Source organism: Magnolia sinica, chromosome 10 (genome assembly GCF_029962835.1).
Source record: "Magnolia sinica isolate HGM2019 chromosome 10, MsV1, whole genome shotgun sequence".
Classification (NCBI taxonomy): domain Eukaryota; kingdom Viridiplantae; phylum Streptophyta; class Magnoliopsida; order Magnoliales; family Magnoliaceae; genus Magnolia; species Magnolia sinica.
In genome coordinates, this window is record NC_080582.1 from 75,514,123 (window position 1) to 75,530,676 (window position 16,554).

The window sequence follows — 16,554 nt, forward strand, 5'->3', positions numbered from 1 at the left end:
GAGGTCGCCATTTTTCTCTGTGCGTTGCAATGTGGGCTCCGACTCCCTTTGCATACTTTCGTCCGAGCCCTAACAGCCTACCTCGGACTAGCTCCTGGGTAATTCACCCCCAATACTTGGAGGGTGTTAATTTCCTCCTTCATCATCTGGCGTCAAGTCGGGAATTCGGAGCTGACTCCAGAGGAATTGATAAGCCTGTACTTGGTCAAGCACGACAGCCAATAACTATGGTACTACTTCGCGATCCGAGGCAGCAAGGGGTCGGGGCTGGTAATGAATCTTCCGTCCTCTAACAAGGACTGGAAGAATAAGTGGTTCTGGGCTGCGAACGAATGGGAGGCGCCGACGGCCGAGCTTGGGACTCTGACGACTCGAGTCCCCACCCAATTTTCAAAACCAGGTCGGACTCTAGGCATTCCCTCCTTTTTTTGTGCCCTTCTCTTTTACTCTAGTCGGACTGAAGCTTTCTTTATCCTTGTAGATTTCCCAAATTGCCTGCCTCTCCTCGACTCAGACTAAAAGAACCGCATTGCCAAGGCTAAGGCGCGATCGGGAGAGCTTCGCTCCTGGTCAGACCTGATCATAGCCGCTAACCTTCACTGGTCCGGGCTTTGCAAGTCCCAACCTCTCCCAACATCTTTCAGTAAGTTTCTCTCTTCCGTTCCTTTTGGAGAGGTCAAACTTATTCACTTGGTTGCTGATTTGTTATTCTCTGCACAGGCATGGCCGAGCTATCTGGTTCTCGGAGGAGGAAAACGGCCCCAATGGCAGAGGAGATGTTGAGGGCTGAGCCCCGGATAAAGACCACTGTTCGGAGGAGGCAGGCCGCTCCTCGTGGGGAGGGCCCCTCAGGTCCAGTTTCTGTTGCTGCAGCTCCGACTGCAGCCCCAATTTCCGTTGCCGCAACTCCGGCTGTGGCGCCCGTCTAGGCCGGAGTCCTAGCAATCATTGTTCCGACTCCGACAATCATTGTTTTGGCTCCTTCCCTCTCGCCTACCATTGCTCCCCCTACTGTGGAGGCTTCTCCAGCAGCCCTCGACCCTTACATCACTGTACCCTCTTCTTTCGAACGGGAGGAGACCGTTCGGATGGCTAACGACATGCTTTCTCTTCCCGACGCCGGGAATGATCTCAGGGCCGAGGCTCAAGTCTTGGCAGGCGGCCGAACGGGGCTGGGGAAGCAGTGGGCTAGACTCAGGTGGGGACGAGTGACGGGATGTTCGAACCGGGCTACCATATGTCTTGCTTGGTTCCCTGGGCCACCAAGCACGCTCCGGAGGAGGAGATAGCCAGCCTCTTCACTAAATCGGACGACTCTTTTCTGAATGACATAGCTTCCGTATTCTATAGGGTATCTTCTTCTATTGTTTCTCAGCTTCCATTTCCATTTTTTCATTCATGTGCTCATACTTTCGTTTTTCATTCAGTCCATGCCGAGGTGGAGGTCCTCAAGACCGAAGCAGGGATCTTGCGGGATGAAGCATTTTTCTCCAATTTGAGCAGGACGAGCTGCGCCGGCAGCTCAAGGATGGGAAGGCTAAAGAGCTCCAGCTGCAGGGGGTCGTGAATGATCTCGAAGTCCGATGCGGCACGGCGGTGGTTGAGCTGACACGAGCCAGGGCCCATGCGAATTCGTTAGCCAAGGAGAATGCCCGATTGAGTGAAGTCCCGGAGCGGACTAGGGTCGAGGCGGTAGAAGAATGGAACCGAGCCATCTCTTAAGCAATGGAAGCTCAGCGGGCTGAAGATGAGGCCTCTATGGCTGTGGCGGTGGCCGCTGCGGTGGACGTCTTCAAGGCTTCAAAGGAGAGGGAAGCCAAAGCCACCAAGTTTTGCAACTGTGACTTTGATGCTTGTATTGAGGTGGTCCATGATCTGTATCTGGACCTCAATCTCGAACCTTTGTTGTCCGAAGATGGCAGAGAGAAGCCCGTTGAAGATGTCCGCCCGGACCAGCTCCTCCGACCGCATAGTTTTTAATACTTCTTGATAGAAAACTCAATTTTTTTTTGTGATGGATTTTATTTTTTGACCCTCTGGAGAGGGCGCCTGGATGATGATGATTTTTGTGTTAATTGGTAGTTGATCTTTGGATGTTGCCTGCTAGTTGTTGATTGCTGAACCAACTTACTGATAAGTTGGTTTGCTTTAGCTCATTGCTGAGCCGATTTCTTAATGGGTCGGCCCTTTACAATGTCGTCGCGTAGGACTTTTAATCCTTCAAGGCCTTATCGTTGTTAAGTTTGGATCCCTAGGGGTCGGCTCGTCCCACAATTGGCGAAGACCCTTCATTCGTTAGTTAGGTGCTCTGTTGGGGAGTCGGGTCACTCGTTGGCTTTTCCCCCTGATTCAGAGGGGATGCCTTGTAGAATTTTGTGGGATACGCTTTGACCCCTTCTTTAAGGGATCAACTCGTTTCGTTCGCCCCTGCTTACGAGAGGCGACTTTTTCTCAGTCCGTTTGCATAGAAAAGAAGATGCATGAATTTTATTAGGCGCCTTAAAGGCTGGTCGTTCAGAGGCGTACATTTATTGAAGGGCTTAAAGGCCGTTACATCAGGGATAATAGGCTTTTAGGAGCTCCGCGTTCCATGGGTGGGGGAGCTGATGGCCCTTGAGGTCTTCCAAGTGGTAAGAGCCAGGTTTGGTCGATCGGACCACATGGTACGGTCCAAGCGTTCCGGCTCCCAGCTCAGTGGTATTTTGGAATACACACCGAAGGACCAGGTCCCCAGGGTGGAACCTCCTGATCTTGACCTTGAAATTGTAGAATCGCGCCACCTGCTAATGCCAAGTAGTGACCCGGAGCCTTGAGATCTCTCTGACTTCTTCAAGCAGGTCTAAGTTAGTCGCAATCTGCTTGGAATTCTGGTTTTCTTGATAATTCCTTACCCAAGCCGTAGGGAGGCCAATTTCAATTGGCACCATTGTCTCTGAGCCATAGGAAAACGAGAATGGAGTTTCCTTAGTTGAGGACTGAGCTGTGGTCATGTACGCCCAGAGGACGAACGGGAGCTCCTCGGCCCAACTACCTTTCACTTTCTCCAACTTCGTTTTGAGGTGGTGCTTGATAATCTTATTGACCGCTTCCACTTGTCCATTGGACTGTGGGTGCCGAGGTGAAGAATATGCATTTGTGATGCCGAGTCCTTGACACATGCTTCGGAACTTGTCGTTGTCAAATTGCCGGTCATTGTCTGACACGATGGTGCGTAGAATTTCGAACCAGCAAATGATGTTTTTTCAGACAAAATCAATCACCTTCTGTTCTGTAATTTTCGCAACGAGCTCGGTCTCGGCCCATTTAATGAAGTAGTCGATTGTGACGATGGCGAACTTGACTTGCCCCTTTCCTGTCGGCAATGGGCCGATGATGTCAATTCCCCACTAAGCAAACAGCCACGAACCGCTCTTGGGAGTCATTTCCTCTGCAGGTTGCCTAGGCACAGCTGCATGGCGCTGGTATTTGTCGCATATTTGAACATAGTTCTTCGAGTCCTCCCTAAGGGTTGGCCAGAAATACCATTGTCAGAGTATCTTTAGGGCCAGGGCTCGGCTGTCAGAATGGTTTCCACAGATTCCTTCGTGAATCTCTCGAATCACATATTCTGCTTCATCGGGTCGAAGGCACCTGAGGTAGGGTTGAGAATGCCCTTTCTTATATAGGATACCATCCAAGATGACGTACCGCGCCTCTGACTCTCAGGCACCTAGCTTCCAACCGATCCGAAGGGACCTCGCCAGACGTGAGGTAGTCATAGATCGGGTCCATCCAGCTTGGAGTAGCATCTACTGGATTGGCCGCTTTCTTCTCCACCTGGTCGATGCTCGGATGTTTTATGAACTCGACGGGGATGATTCGCGAGATCTTCCCTTCTGTAGCCGAGGCGAGTTTCGCTAGGGCGTCGGCCCACAAGTTTTCTGCTCTAAGGATCTGATGAATTGTGCAACTCCAAAATCTTTCAATTAACTTCCTTGCCTCGTCTAGATAAGCGATCATCATCGTCTCCTTAGCTTCGTACTCGGTGGAGATGTGGTTTACTACCAGCTAAGAATCGCATCGGACCTGGAGAGACTGGACATCCAGACTCGCCGCCAATCTGAGTCTAGGAAATAAAGCCTTATACTCTGCCTCGTTATTGAAAGCCTTGAAGCCAAGTCTGATCGCATACTGGATGGACGTGGAGTCAGGTGCGATCAGGACGATTCCGGCTCCAGCTCGTTTGATGTTAGATGACTCGTCTACGTAGAGCACCCATCCTGGCTCTGGTGTCGCCTTTTGATCACTTGGGGGAATAGGCGGAGTCATCTCAACTTCGGTGCTGATCTCTTTTGCACTCGGAGTGGTGAATTCGGCAATGAAGTCTGCCACGGCTTGGTCCTTAATCACTGTCTTTGGATGAAACTAGATGTCGAACTCACCAAGTTCGATGACCCACTTGGTTAATTGACCCGAAACTTCGGGCCTCTGGAGAACTTGTTTGAGAGGAGAGTCGGTCAACACCACGACAGAATGAGCTTGGAAGTACAGACGTAACCTTCGAGTTGAGAAGACGAGACTAAGTGCCAGCTTCTCCAGAGCTGGATACCTCGTCTCAGCGGGCACCATGGCCTTACTCACGTAGTATACGGGATGCTGCTTCCCTCCTACTTATCTGATCAGGGCTGAGCTGATAGCTGAGGCCAAGACCGCGAGATATAGGAATAGAGGCTCACCCTCTTCGGGTTTGGACAGCAGGGGTGGTGAGCTTAAAATTGTTTCAATTGTTGGAAGGCTCGCATTTTGACGTTCATTCTACTTTCTTATGACCCTTCAACTGCTGAAAGAAGGGAAGGCATTTGTCCGTAGTTTTGGAGATAGATCGTCCAAGCACTGCTACTCGTCTAGTGAGGCATTGTATTTCCTTGACAGTTCAAGGTGAACTCACGTCGAGGAGCACTTTGATTTTGTCGGGATTTGCTTCAATGCCTCTCTGGCTGACCTGAAACCTGAGAAATTTTCCAGAGCTGACTCCGAAGGCGCACTTCGCGAGATTCAGCTTCATCCGGTACTCCTGGAGGATGGTGAAGGTCTCTCCCAGATATGTCAACTGATTGGACGCTCTGATGCTTTTCACCAGCATATCGTCGACGTACACCTCCATAGTGCGTCTGATCTGTTGAGCGAACATCTAATTTACCAGCCTTTGATACGTGGCCCCAGCATTTTTCAGGCCAAATGGCATGACCCGGTAACAGTAGAGTCCCTTGTCCGTGACGAAGGTAGTCTTCTGCCTGTCTGGGGGGTGCATCGCGATCTGATTGTACCTGGAGTAGGCATCTAGGAAGGAGAGTAATTCATGGCCTGCTGTACTGTCTACCAGCTGATCAATCCGAGGTAATGGGAAGCTATCCTTCGGACATGCCTTATTCAGATTTGAGTAGTTTGCACAGAATCGCCATTTCCCGTTGGATTTTTTGACGAGTACCACATTTACAATCCAATCGGGGCAATACACCTCCTATATGAAACCAGCGTCGAGCAGGATGGAGACCTCATCGGCAATGGCCTCATACCACTCAGCATCGAATGGTCTTCTCTTTTTCTTTTCCGGTTTATGGTCTGGGTCCACGTTCAGCCTGTGGACCAAGACGTCAAGAGAGATCCCTGGCATGTCCGCATGCAACCATGCAAAAACGTCCCTGTGTTGCCGTAGAAAAGTTAGCATTTCGGACCGTTGCTAGGAACTTAGTGACATTCCAAGCTGGAGGTCTTGCTCGGGTCTGCTTCATCAAGGGGCACTTTCTCCAGGTCTTCTATAGATGAGTTCTTTGTGGGTCCTCGGGGATCTAAGATGTTGATAGCAAGCGTTTGCTTCACAGATCTCTTTTTGACTGCTATTGTGTAACATCTCCGAGCATCGCGTTGGTCGCCTCAGAGGTAGCCTATTCCACTATCGGTTGGAACTTCATCATTAGGTGATAGGTGAAGACGACCGCCCTCATTACATTAAGAGAGGGTCTGCCCAGGATGATGTTGTGTACAGATGGTACATTAACAATAAGGAAGTCTACCATAAGGGTGACTTGATGTTGCTCTTCTCCCGTAGTTATTGGGAGAGAGATGGCTCCCTCGGAGATCACTCTTTCTTTAGCAAAGCCGTGTAAGAGGGTCTTTACAGGTCGGAGGCGTGACTGTGGAATCCTCATTCTTTCGAAAGCTTCGGAGTAGACCACGTCAGCTGAACTTTCGGTGTCGATCAGGATACGGTATACCTTGTGGTTAGCTATGGTCATAGTAACCACTAGGGCATCGTCGTGCGGATGTTGGATTTCGCGTGCGTCGTCCTTTGTGAAGGTCAGGTTGCACGGGCTGACCCGAAGTTCCTTCCTAGGCCGCTCGGTCAGATGAATGTGGTGTTTCGGACTCTTTCGAGAGTGGGCTTTCCAAGCCCCATTTGAATCTCCCCCACCGGAGGAGCCCCTAAAGATGGTGCGAATCTCAGCTGGTTCTTCCGTGGCGTTATTCAACTTTTCTCATTTTCGCTCCTCTTTCTGAGCAGTCCTTTCTCCCTTAGTATGACGGCGCAGATGACCCTTATGAATAAGGGTTTCGATCTCATCCTTGAGGTCCACGCAGTCGGCTGTGTTGTGACCGTGATCCCGATGAAAGTGGCAATATTTGCGTTTGTCGCGATGTTTCGGGTCGGCCTTCATGCACACAGGCCAATTCAGAAGCTTTTCTCCTCGGATGTCCAGTAGAATCTGCTCGGTAGATGTGTTGAGGGGGGTGTAGGAATGGAATTTTCCCTCCGGCCTTCTGCTCGGGCGCCGATCGCGAGAGGTGCGGTCATCGAGTTCCTTGGCGGACGGCTGTGACTCCTTGTTCCTAGGCTTCTTCCCTTTACCGGTCGGGTCAGTTACTTGGACATTCTTGCGGGCGTTGGTGAATTCCTCGGCATTGGTGTATTTATGAGCTCTGGCGATGAGGTCAGCCAACGTCTTTGGTGGATTCTTCCTAATAGAGAAGGTGAATCTTCCCTCTTTCAAGCCGCCGAACACTGCAGAAAGTGCCATCTTATCATCATAGTCTTCCACCTGTAACACTTTCTCATTGAATTGTGTGATGTAATCTTTCAATGATTCCTTGGGCTCTTATTTGATGGTGAACATGTGAGTATTTGGCTTCCGACTCTTCTTACCACTAATGAACTAGGTAAGGAATAATCAGCTAAGTTCTGCGAAGGATCCGATAGAGTTTGGCTTGAGTTGACGGTACCAACTCCGAGCGGATCCTGTGAGTGTAATCGAGAATCCCCTGCACATCATCGCGTCCGTTGCTGTCTGGATTTGCATCCACGAACGATAAGCATCCATGTGCTTGGACGGGTCACCTGACCCGGAGTATTGGATGATGGGAGGTATCCAGAACCTCTGTGGCATCACCTCATTCATGATTGTTAAGGTGAAGGGAGGCTCGGTCTCTTCCAGATGATGGTGGGAACTAACGACGACTGTTGCTTCTTTTCCAGCATCAGGAATTTATCGTTGAGCTCCGTGAACCGTTTTTTCGAAGGGTCTTTGTTCTCAGCTACAATCTCTTGGGTGTTTTATATTTCTGGGGTCCTCCTTTCCCTCCTCCATTCTAGCTGATGACGGAGATCCGTAGGTGCCAAGGTTGAGGTGACCGAAGCATTGGTCGGAGCTCGAGTAGCTGTGTTCCGAGCCGAGACTCGAATTTGGGTCGGGGGAGGATTCTGACCCGAAACCGGCACCTGAGGGCGTTGAGGCGCCTTGGGCCTCATACTCCTCGACGCGGAGTGAGCTTCCACGACCAGATCGACCGGTTCGGGAATAGGATTTTCCTGAGTCGGGTGTGATTGTGGCTCCTGTTGCTGCTTCATCCTGTCACCTCGTCGCGTAGGGCCTGTATCTCGTTCTGCATGGCTCGATACTTACTCGCCCGATTGCAAGAATGCTGGGAAGGCCTCGGGGCTGATTCGACATAAAGTAGTGAGGAAGAGCGAGTCTGCTCATTTGGTTCTGGTTCCACAGCTACTACTTTCTTCTTTCCTCTCGCCATTATGCTTAAGAGTAGGAACCTGACTTTTTGTATCAGATTCCCACAAACGGCGCCAAAAAATGTTGATGACAAAATCTGGAACACCCTCCACTCGGCGCGACGAACCTCCAAGGAACGTTGGTCCTACACAAAGGGTTAGCAAGGGAGACCCTGGCTAAGCCGGAGGACCCTCCGATGCCTAAGTCAGGTTAAGGGAATCTGGGTCTAAATTGATTGTAGAGAGAGGGTGTGAGATCTTGCGTACTTGTAGCAATGAGGTCTCATTGTTTTTATAGTTGATCGTCGGATTGTCTGGGTTCGTTATTCTCAGCATGATTGACTTAATTAGCAGGATACTAAGATTGTGGAGATATTATCCGCAATCCTGGGATCATGTAGCGTATCGTGGCCGAAGTAACCGGTCACGTTCGCTTATGGTAGTTTCCAAGTTCTGTGGGAGGAGCCCATACCTCTCTTCGGGCTCAACTTGGGTTGAGCAGTCGGGGGTGTCCAGTTACGGGCATCTGCCTCGGACATGCTCGGGCCTTCGTCATAGAGTTCGCTCGACGCGGATCGTGTCACCAGCAGAGCTTCGGCACTGAGGGTACGTTTCAGGACAGAGCCTTATTTTGAGCATTCTGAAAGCTCTCCTTTCGACTTCCGAGAGGAGGGTCGGTCCTTGCTCAGTCGTGATGAGTCTTCCTGCTACCCAGGCGGATGGTAATATTTGTTTCTAGTCAGATAGTAGGATGACCTGGAATATTTGTTCTGAGCGTTACACCAACTACTCTGGGCCCAATCCGAGCCGACTACTGGCCTCGGAGTAAGAGTGCCAATATCACTTAACTGAGATTCTTCTTCAGTCGTACTTATCATTTCAGATTCCTATATGTTTGACTTGATTAGGAAGACGTCAGTCCTCGGAATCGTACGGGGCCCGGATCTTCCCATAATAACATACATCATGGTGGGGCCTACAAAGCACCGACCACCAGCCATTGGAAGGTGTTAGGGGGAGTAGCCGGTGGGGAAGCGGACTGGCACGGATGCGGATTGCATACTACCCCCACCCGTCCCTAACTCTGAACGGGCAGTTCTATGGGCGGGCCCACCGTGATGTATCTGTACATCCAAACCGCCAGTCACTTTTCACATATTATTTTAAGGCATGAACACAAAAATGAGGCATATCCAACGCTTAAGTGGACCACACTAGGATCTTTACTCTTGCTCGGGTGGTGGACTCTCAGGAGTTTCAACACCCGATCAAGGGTTGAGTATCCATAGGTGGCGAAATTCCACTAGCGTGAGTGTGTGGGGGTGTGTGAGCTTGTAAAAAAAAAAAAAAAAGAGAGAAGGTGGACTACACCAAATGATAAGCTTGGTTGCGTTAAAATGCACAAAGCATTAAATGTCAGTCGCATTAAATGCAAGAGTCATCCTTGGCCTGGTGCATTTGATTGTTGGATCTACCTCATTTTTGTTTTCATGCGTTAAAATAATCTGAGAAAAGAGACTGACGGTTTGGATGTAAAGAAAGATCACGGTGGGCCTGCCCACAGAACTGCCCGTTCGGAGCTGGGGACCGGCGGAGGTAGTATGCAATCCGCGTCCGACTGGCACATCAGCTATATAGCTGGTGTAGATACGTGTCGTAAGAAGACGAGTGCCGACGCTCCTCGAGCTCCGAGTTGCACGAACGGTTCAAGGGAGATCAAAGTTACATAGCCCAACAATGATGTATTTATTATATCCACAGCGTTCATCTATTTTTTGAGGTCATTTTAGAGCATTAGACAAAATATGAATCATATCCAATGCTCAAATGGACCACACTAAAAATAGCAGCGAGGATAATGATTTTCACCTTTAAAAAATCATAGGGTCTACCGTGACGTTTATTTTCCATCCAATTTGTTAATAAGGTCACAAATACACTGATGAAGAGGGAAAAACAAATTTCATATGTTCCGAAACTTCTGTGACACTAAAAGGGTTTTTCAATTGTAGACGTTCAATTCCCCACTGCTTTTTGTGGTGTGGTCCAATTGATCTTGGGATCTATCTTATTTTTTGGCTCAAGCCTTAAAACGGGCTCACCAAAAGGATGAACGATTTGGATATAACACATACCTCACAATAAGACCCACAGAAGTTGCTGAAGTTAATACACCATATATATCACTGTTGTGTGGTGCACCAGCGAATCCGCTTCCCGGGGACGTGGTTTGGCTAGTGAGGACGCGGATTTCGCAGGAAGTCACTTGCGCTAGAAACTGAGGTGGGGCCTGTTTGTTCTCAGCCCCTCCGTTTTTTAAGCTCATTTTAGAATATTAGATAAAAAATGAGCCGGATCCAATGCTAAGGTGAGCCGAAAAGGTGAGGATTAAACGTCCCTAGTTGAAATATTCGTGGCGCCACTGAAGTTTTGAATAAGGGTAATATTTGCTTTCTCAGTTCATCCCAGTAGGAATGACGGTATGAATGGTGTGAATGGAATTTAAACATCACCGTCGAGAGAGTGGTTTCAACGGTAGGAATTTCAAGGTAGATTTCTCACAAATATCACTGGCGCAGAACCTATTGGGAAAAGCTTTAGCAGGAAATCTCCATGCCAAAGTTCCTACGCCGGAAACTTAGGTGGGGCCCACCGTAATGTTTGTGAGAAATCCACTTGTCCATCCGTTTTTAAAGCTCATTTTAGGACCTTTAGCCAAAAATGAGCCGCATCCAAGAGACTTAAGTGGGCTGAAAACGTGAGGATTGAACGGCCACAGTTGAAATATTTGTGGGGCCACGGAAGTTTTGAATTGGGTAATATTTGTGTTTTCAGTTCATATCAAGTAGGAATGACATTACGAACGGTATGGATGGCATGTAAACATCACTATCAACCCTAGAGAGATTTCCCTTACAGGAATTTCCCTGCCCACCATTTCCTGCAGTGCGCCCACTTGATTCTTGGATCCTGCTCACCTTTGGTCTGGTGAGCCTAAAAAACAGATGAACTGGGTAGATTTTTCACAAACATCTAGATTGGGGCCACCGTGATGTCTGTGAGAAATCCACCTTTAATCCAGGTCGATGCTCTCTGTCCAGTGGTGGATGCTCTCTGGCCCACCATGATGTATGTGTTTTATCCACACCGTCTATTCATGTTTCCTGTTCATTTTTAGCATTTGATCCAAAAAATAAGGCAGATATAAATCTCAGGCGGACCACGCCACAGGAAAACAGTAATGACTGAATATCCAACGTTAAAAACCTCGTGAGGCCCACTATAATGTTTATTTAACATCTAACCTATTAATTAAGCCACACAGACCTAGATATAGGGAAAAACAAATATCAGCTTGATCCAAAACTTTTATGGCCCTAAGATTTTTTAAATGGTAGGAGTTCAATCAACACTATTTCCAGTAACGTGGTCCACTCTAGATTTAGATGGGCTAATAGCCTAAAATTATCTTAATAAATGAATGGACAACATGGTTGAAAGACGCATCATGATGGAGCCCACAGAGCACCGCCCAGGGTCTTCAACAAGCAAACAATATTTCACTCTCAAAGGATGAACGAACTGTATATAATATAATGGTGTACAAATACCTTATCATAACATTGTGGTCAACGTGATGAGTGGCCCACCTGATTTTGCGTTACCAAGCATTTACCGTTAGTCCCACCTGATGAACATCCTCAATCCCATCCACTAAGCTTTGTAAGTAGCACTCACCTCAAATCCCCATGGTGGGGCCCACCTTAACGTGAGAATGACATTTAATCTCTCCAACAGGTACGTCCTGGTGACCAAAAATCAGGCCGATCCAGAAATCAGGTGGGCCACACCAGGGAGAACAGTTCAGATGGGGATGCCCACTATTAAAATCTTATGTATTGTGTGGGGCCCACCCTTTTTTTTTTCTTTTTTTTTCAATATTGCATCCAATCCAATCGGAACACCAGACAGAATGAATGAACACACACCATGTGATTCTAGAGGTTTCAGGCATGATTCGCATGCTCTTGGAGAGTGGATTGGATGTCATACGTACATCATGGTGGGCCCCACGAATCCCATTGCAGTTTAAGCTTAACCTTCAATGCTTTGAAGTGGACCTCATTGGATTTTGATTGATGAGCCAAGCATGCAGACATTTGGACTGAAAAGAGAGGCAAACATATGCAATTATATGAACCAATCGTTGGGGGCTGTTTGGTGCGTTTGGTTGCACTATCAAATTCAATTGCAATAATTAATTCGGTGACATGAAAAATAACCGAAATATATTTTACTAACTACAATTGAATTCAAGTGGGTGTGTTTGGATGTCAAAGAAAATCAGATTTGCATGAATCCATATTAACCAAGCTAACTACAACCAGTGATAACCTATCTAAGATAGGTCATTCTAATGGACGGTTCAAATCAATCCCAATGAAAGTTAAGAAAAACTCAAAAACGATAAAAATAGATATATGAGCCCACACCCCTATATAAGAAATTCTATTGGCTTGGTTGGCTTTTTTTTGGCTCAAATGTAATTACCATGTAAATGGAGAATAATTATTTATATTACCGCATCTTTTACCGTGCAGATATGACGACTTACTTTTCTAACACTAAAATAGAAAATTTCACAAAATCAATGTGGGGCCATCATGATGTATGTGACTTATCCAAACCGCTCATTTGTTATGCCAACTGATTTTAGGGCATGAACTAAAAAAGAGGTAGATCCAAAGCTCAAGTGGACCACACCACAGGAAATAGTGGGAATCAAACACCTACCATTAAAAACTTCTTAGGGCCCATTTGTGGTTTCCCCTTATCGATGTCTGTGTGACCCTTTGAACGGGTTAGATGATGAAATAACCTCAATGTGAGCACAGTAAAGGAAACAATTTTCATTGGTGGACAAATTAAGGTCACTGTTTCCTTTCGTGTGGGCTATTTAAGTGTTAGATTTGCCACGTTTTTTGGTTTATGTCCCAAAAATGTTCTAATAAAATAGTTGGACGGTGCGGATATATCATATACATTATAGTGGGGTTCATAGATTTAAGTCAATACTTTTATATTGATTTTTAAGGTGGAATTACTCTCACAATTTTCAAACCCGGTGAAAAAGTAATAATTATTTATTCACCAGGATTTACGCATATCACGAAAATCAAACAGGCCCACCCTTATATATACATATCAGTTAGTTGAAATCTATGACCCATCTATCAAACAAGTTCCAACTGTCTAAATGCTCTTGCCCAAATATCAAGCTGGTCCGTGGCCCACCTGACTAGTCAACCGACCTGATTTTTGGGCCAGCACATCAACACATCGGGACCGTCTGATGGATGGAGCCTGTGCAGTTCACAAATAATCACCATTGAATCTTCTTATTGCTGACTTGTATTTTCAAAGGAAACATACATACACTTGGAATTCCAAACCAAGTTCTATATACATCTTAATTTGGATTGTAAGAAAAGAAAAGAAATGATTATTTACAAAACCACATAAAATAGAAAATGTGGACCGTTTAGCACTCGAATCAGATGTATGGATTGATGTGAGAAGAATAGTCTCTGATGCCTGCACCCTCCCATCCCATCCATTCCTCCCATAAATCCCAGCTTGAGTCATACATGCCTCTCATGGGCTCATCACAGCCATCATAACCATATCCATTATCATAGGATTGCAATTCCTCCGAATCAGATTCCGTCAAGCTTGTCATCACAACCTGCACAAAATCATATATATTTGAGAGCCAAACACACCCAAAAAAATAAAATAAAAAATCCAATCCACAACAAAAATATTGCATTTTGTTGGTGTGCACATTGTCTTCAACCATTTGGAGATGATTGGGGGAGTATGACCAATTCAAAATTTGCATTTTCAGAAACCCAATTTGAAATGTGTTGAGATTCCCACTGACCCGACCGTTGTTGGACGGCAGGAGTCGTTTGTGCGCATCGACTCCTGGTGCGCACTGAGAGCACACAAACTTCTCCTAAGACATTGTGAGAGAACTGATCATATGGTGGGAACCTGGTGCAAAAATTCCACTGATTGGATGATCGACAATAGTCAGCGGTTGGATTTGCCAACAGTTCAGGTCAAAGGTCAGATGTGGTCCAAGGTGAGGGGATGATGCGATCGATCTAAATTCAATGGCCCTGTTTGGCAAGGTCCACCGAGGTGGGACGCATAAAATCAATGGCCTCAATCATAAAATCAATATCTATATAATACAAAGCATCAAGACGAGGATCTCCAAACCCATAATCACACTTAAACTAATTCCAATCAAACATCTTTGGCCCTGTTTGGGATAAGAGAAATGAGAACATGGATTCTCATAAATCCAAAAACTTATCAAATTCTCCAATTTAAATTTGGCAAATTCAAATTCATCTATGAATTTTTTAAAACATTTATTGTAACGGTAGAGCATTTATTACAAAAACTCTGCTTTTGCTACTTTGGTATGACCCAAAAAGATTTAGAAAATCCATTTGACACCTTTGAGTGAAAAACAAACAATGGAGATTTTAAATTCATGAATTTCACAAATCACAATTTCAAAATCCATCACTCCAAACACCACCAAAATCAAAGTGTTCCAAAATGGTATTTTGGTAACCGAAACCGTAACGGCCACCACCGTTGATAAAGGCCTGTTGCGGCATGTTTTTTCTATAATGGCTGTTACGTCTGTTTCGACCTCATAACGTGTAACGGTTAACCGGTTTTGAATACCTTGACCTAAATATACTATGCAGTTCAAAATAGGCGCGTAAACCTAATCAAATAATCAGGCCCCATCCACACCCGTTCATTGAACTAGTCATAAATGGGCCTGATCTAAGGCTCTACCAGGCCCCCATAGAAAATTGGGCGAATCCTAGCCATCCACCCCACTATTGGGCCTATATTACATACTCAAGCCAGAATCAAATCGGGCAGAAGCGAAACGACGATCAGAACTGTTGCCAGGCCTACTAAATATGGTGATCTTAGTCATAGTTACCTATCATCTATTTTCTAACTGGTGAAATAAGTCCATTTTATTCTAAGAAACGTGCATCTCTACTTTCTATCACAATCCTGGCATTATGATCATACACACCAATGGCCCCATATTAGAGGCCCGCACCTAACCGGCACAATGCCGCACCATGATCCACCAATCAGCACCGTTGCCGGTTCTATCCAATCCGGTGTATTTAATTATATTTAGTTATCATCTAAAAAACTAATCAATCCAAACAGGCTTATTATAGCTAAAGAGAAATCAAACAAATAAAAAGAGGTGTTTGATGTCTTACATCATAAGCTTCATTGATCCTATGAAATTGAACACCGCAATTGCTTCCCTTACATACATCAGGATGATACTGAAATAAAATCAAAACAACCCAAATCAGATTTTCCATCAAAACAAATCCAAGATCTCAATCAAAACAAACACAGAAAACCCATAAAAAGATAAAAGAAAAAATCACCCACCTGCAAAGCAAGCTGTCTGAAGGCCTTTTTCACCTCTTTCTCAGAAGCCCCAGGTTGGATTCTCAGCGTCCTGTACTGATCTGTCAACCTAGCTGAACACCGAACCACGTTGTTATTCCTTTTCATTCCCTTCAAAGAACCAATTTCAATCCCACCACGCACCATATTCATAGAAACAGCCATCTCCAATCAAAAGATTCAAAGCCAAACACTCCAAAAACCAGATTCAATTGCAAAAATATCAAATACCCAATTGGATTTATACCCAAGCGGATCAGAATATGGTTTTGAAAAGATCAACTGACACGGCACGGTGAGGATTTGATGGGGACATAGACAGATGAAAGGGTGTATAAGCTTTTTATATACACAGAAGCAGCTCAAAGAAAGGGTTGGGGTTGGACTGTTATTCTCTTATCTTTTTTGGGAACGCGTGGCTGACGTGGCAGGTGGAGCTGGGTTCGGTCTTATCCATCCTTTTTTTATCCTATTCGTTGTGGAATCTTTCTAGATAGGGTGTCATTGTTACTCTGGCAGTTTATGGCACTTGATACACAGGCACCCCCCAGAAATTGCATGCCTGGCATACATTAAACTCAAAACAGTTGGAGTAATTTGTGATACTTACTTTCGTTAAGTAACATCCCCAAAATCAGATTTCTTGAATTATCTCAATCTCTGATTTGTGTACATTTGTTTGGTGAAATAGGGCCGTAGGATGCTTTCAATCTTAACCGTCCAATCGATGTCTACTAATCAGATATTTGCATGATCAATTTATTTTATTTTATTTTATTAATGGTACATGTAGAGTGAGACTCATAAGTTGGACAGTTTAATTTGAATTAGTTTCATGCTGCATATGCAGGTTCAAATAATTTTATAAGTGCCTGCGTATCATCTATCATACTCTGCGTGAGTATCAAAGCTTTTCTCCGTATTGATATTGTCCTTGAAAAACACGTGGCAGAATGCTGAGTCATGAATGACTGTAGTCT

At 45.9% G+C, this 16,554-nt stretch overlaps 1 protein-coding gene across 1 annotated transcript; it reads right to left on the minus strand.

Annotated features, from left to right (window-relative positions):
- Positions 1-13,410: 13,410 nt before the first annotated feature.
- Positions 13,411-15,922, minus strand: LOC131217026 (chaperone protein dnaJ 8, chloroplastic). The gene is made up of 3 exons (XM_058211707.1): positions 15,557-15,922; positions 15,376-15,444; positions 13,411-13,784 (listed from the first exon to the last, which is right to left on the minus strand). Exons 1-3 carry the CDS (start codon positions 15,737-15,739, stop codon positions 13,593-13,595), a joined length of 444 nt encoding a protein of 147 aa, XP_058067690.1. The 5' UTR covers positions 15,740-15,922; the 3' UTR covers positions 13,411-13,592.
- Positions 15,923-16,554: the final 632 nt, after the last annotated feature.

Bases quoted from the DNA above. Each gene is read 5' to 3' on its own strand.
- LOC131217026 (XM_058211707.1), bottom strand. From the start codon at position 15,739: ATGGCTGTTTCTATGAATATGGTGCGTGGTGGGATTGAAATTGGTTCT. The intron at 15,445-15,556 runs GTGGGTGATTTT...ATTTTATTTCAG, and splicing joins TCAGACAGCTTGCTTTGCAG to TATCATCCTGATGTATGTAA. The intron at 13,785-15,375 runs GTAAGACATCAA...GATTTTGTGCAG, and splicing joins GGATCAATGAAGCTTATGAT to GTTGTGATGACAAGCTTGAC.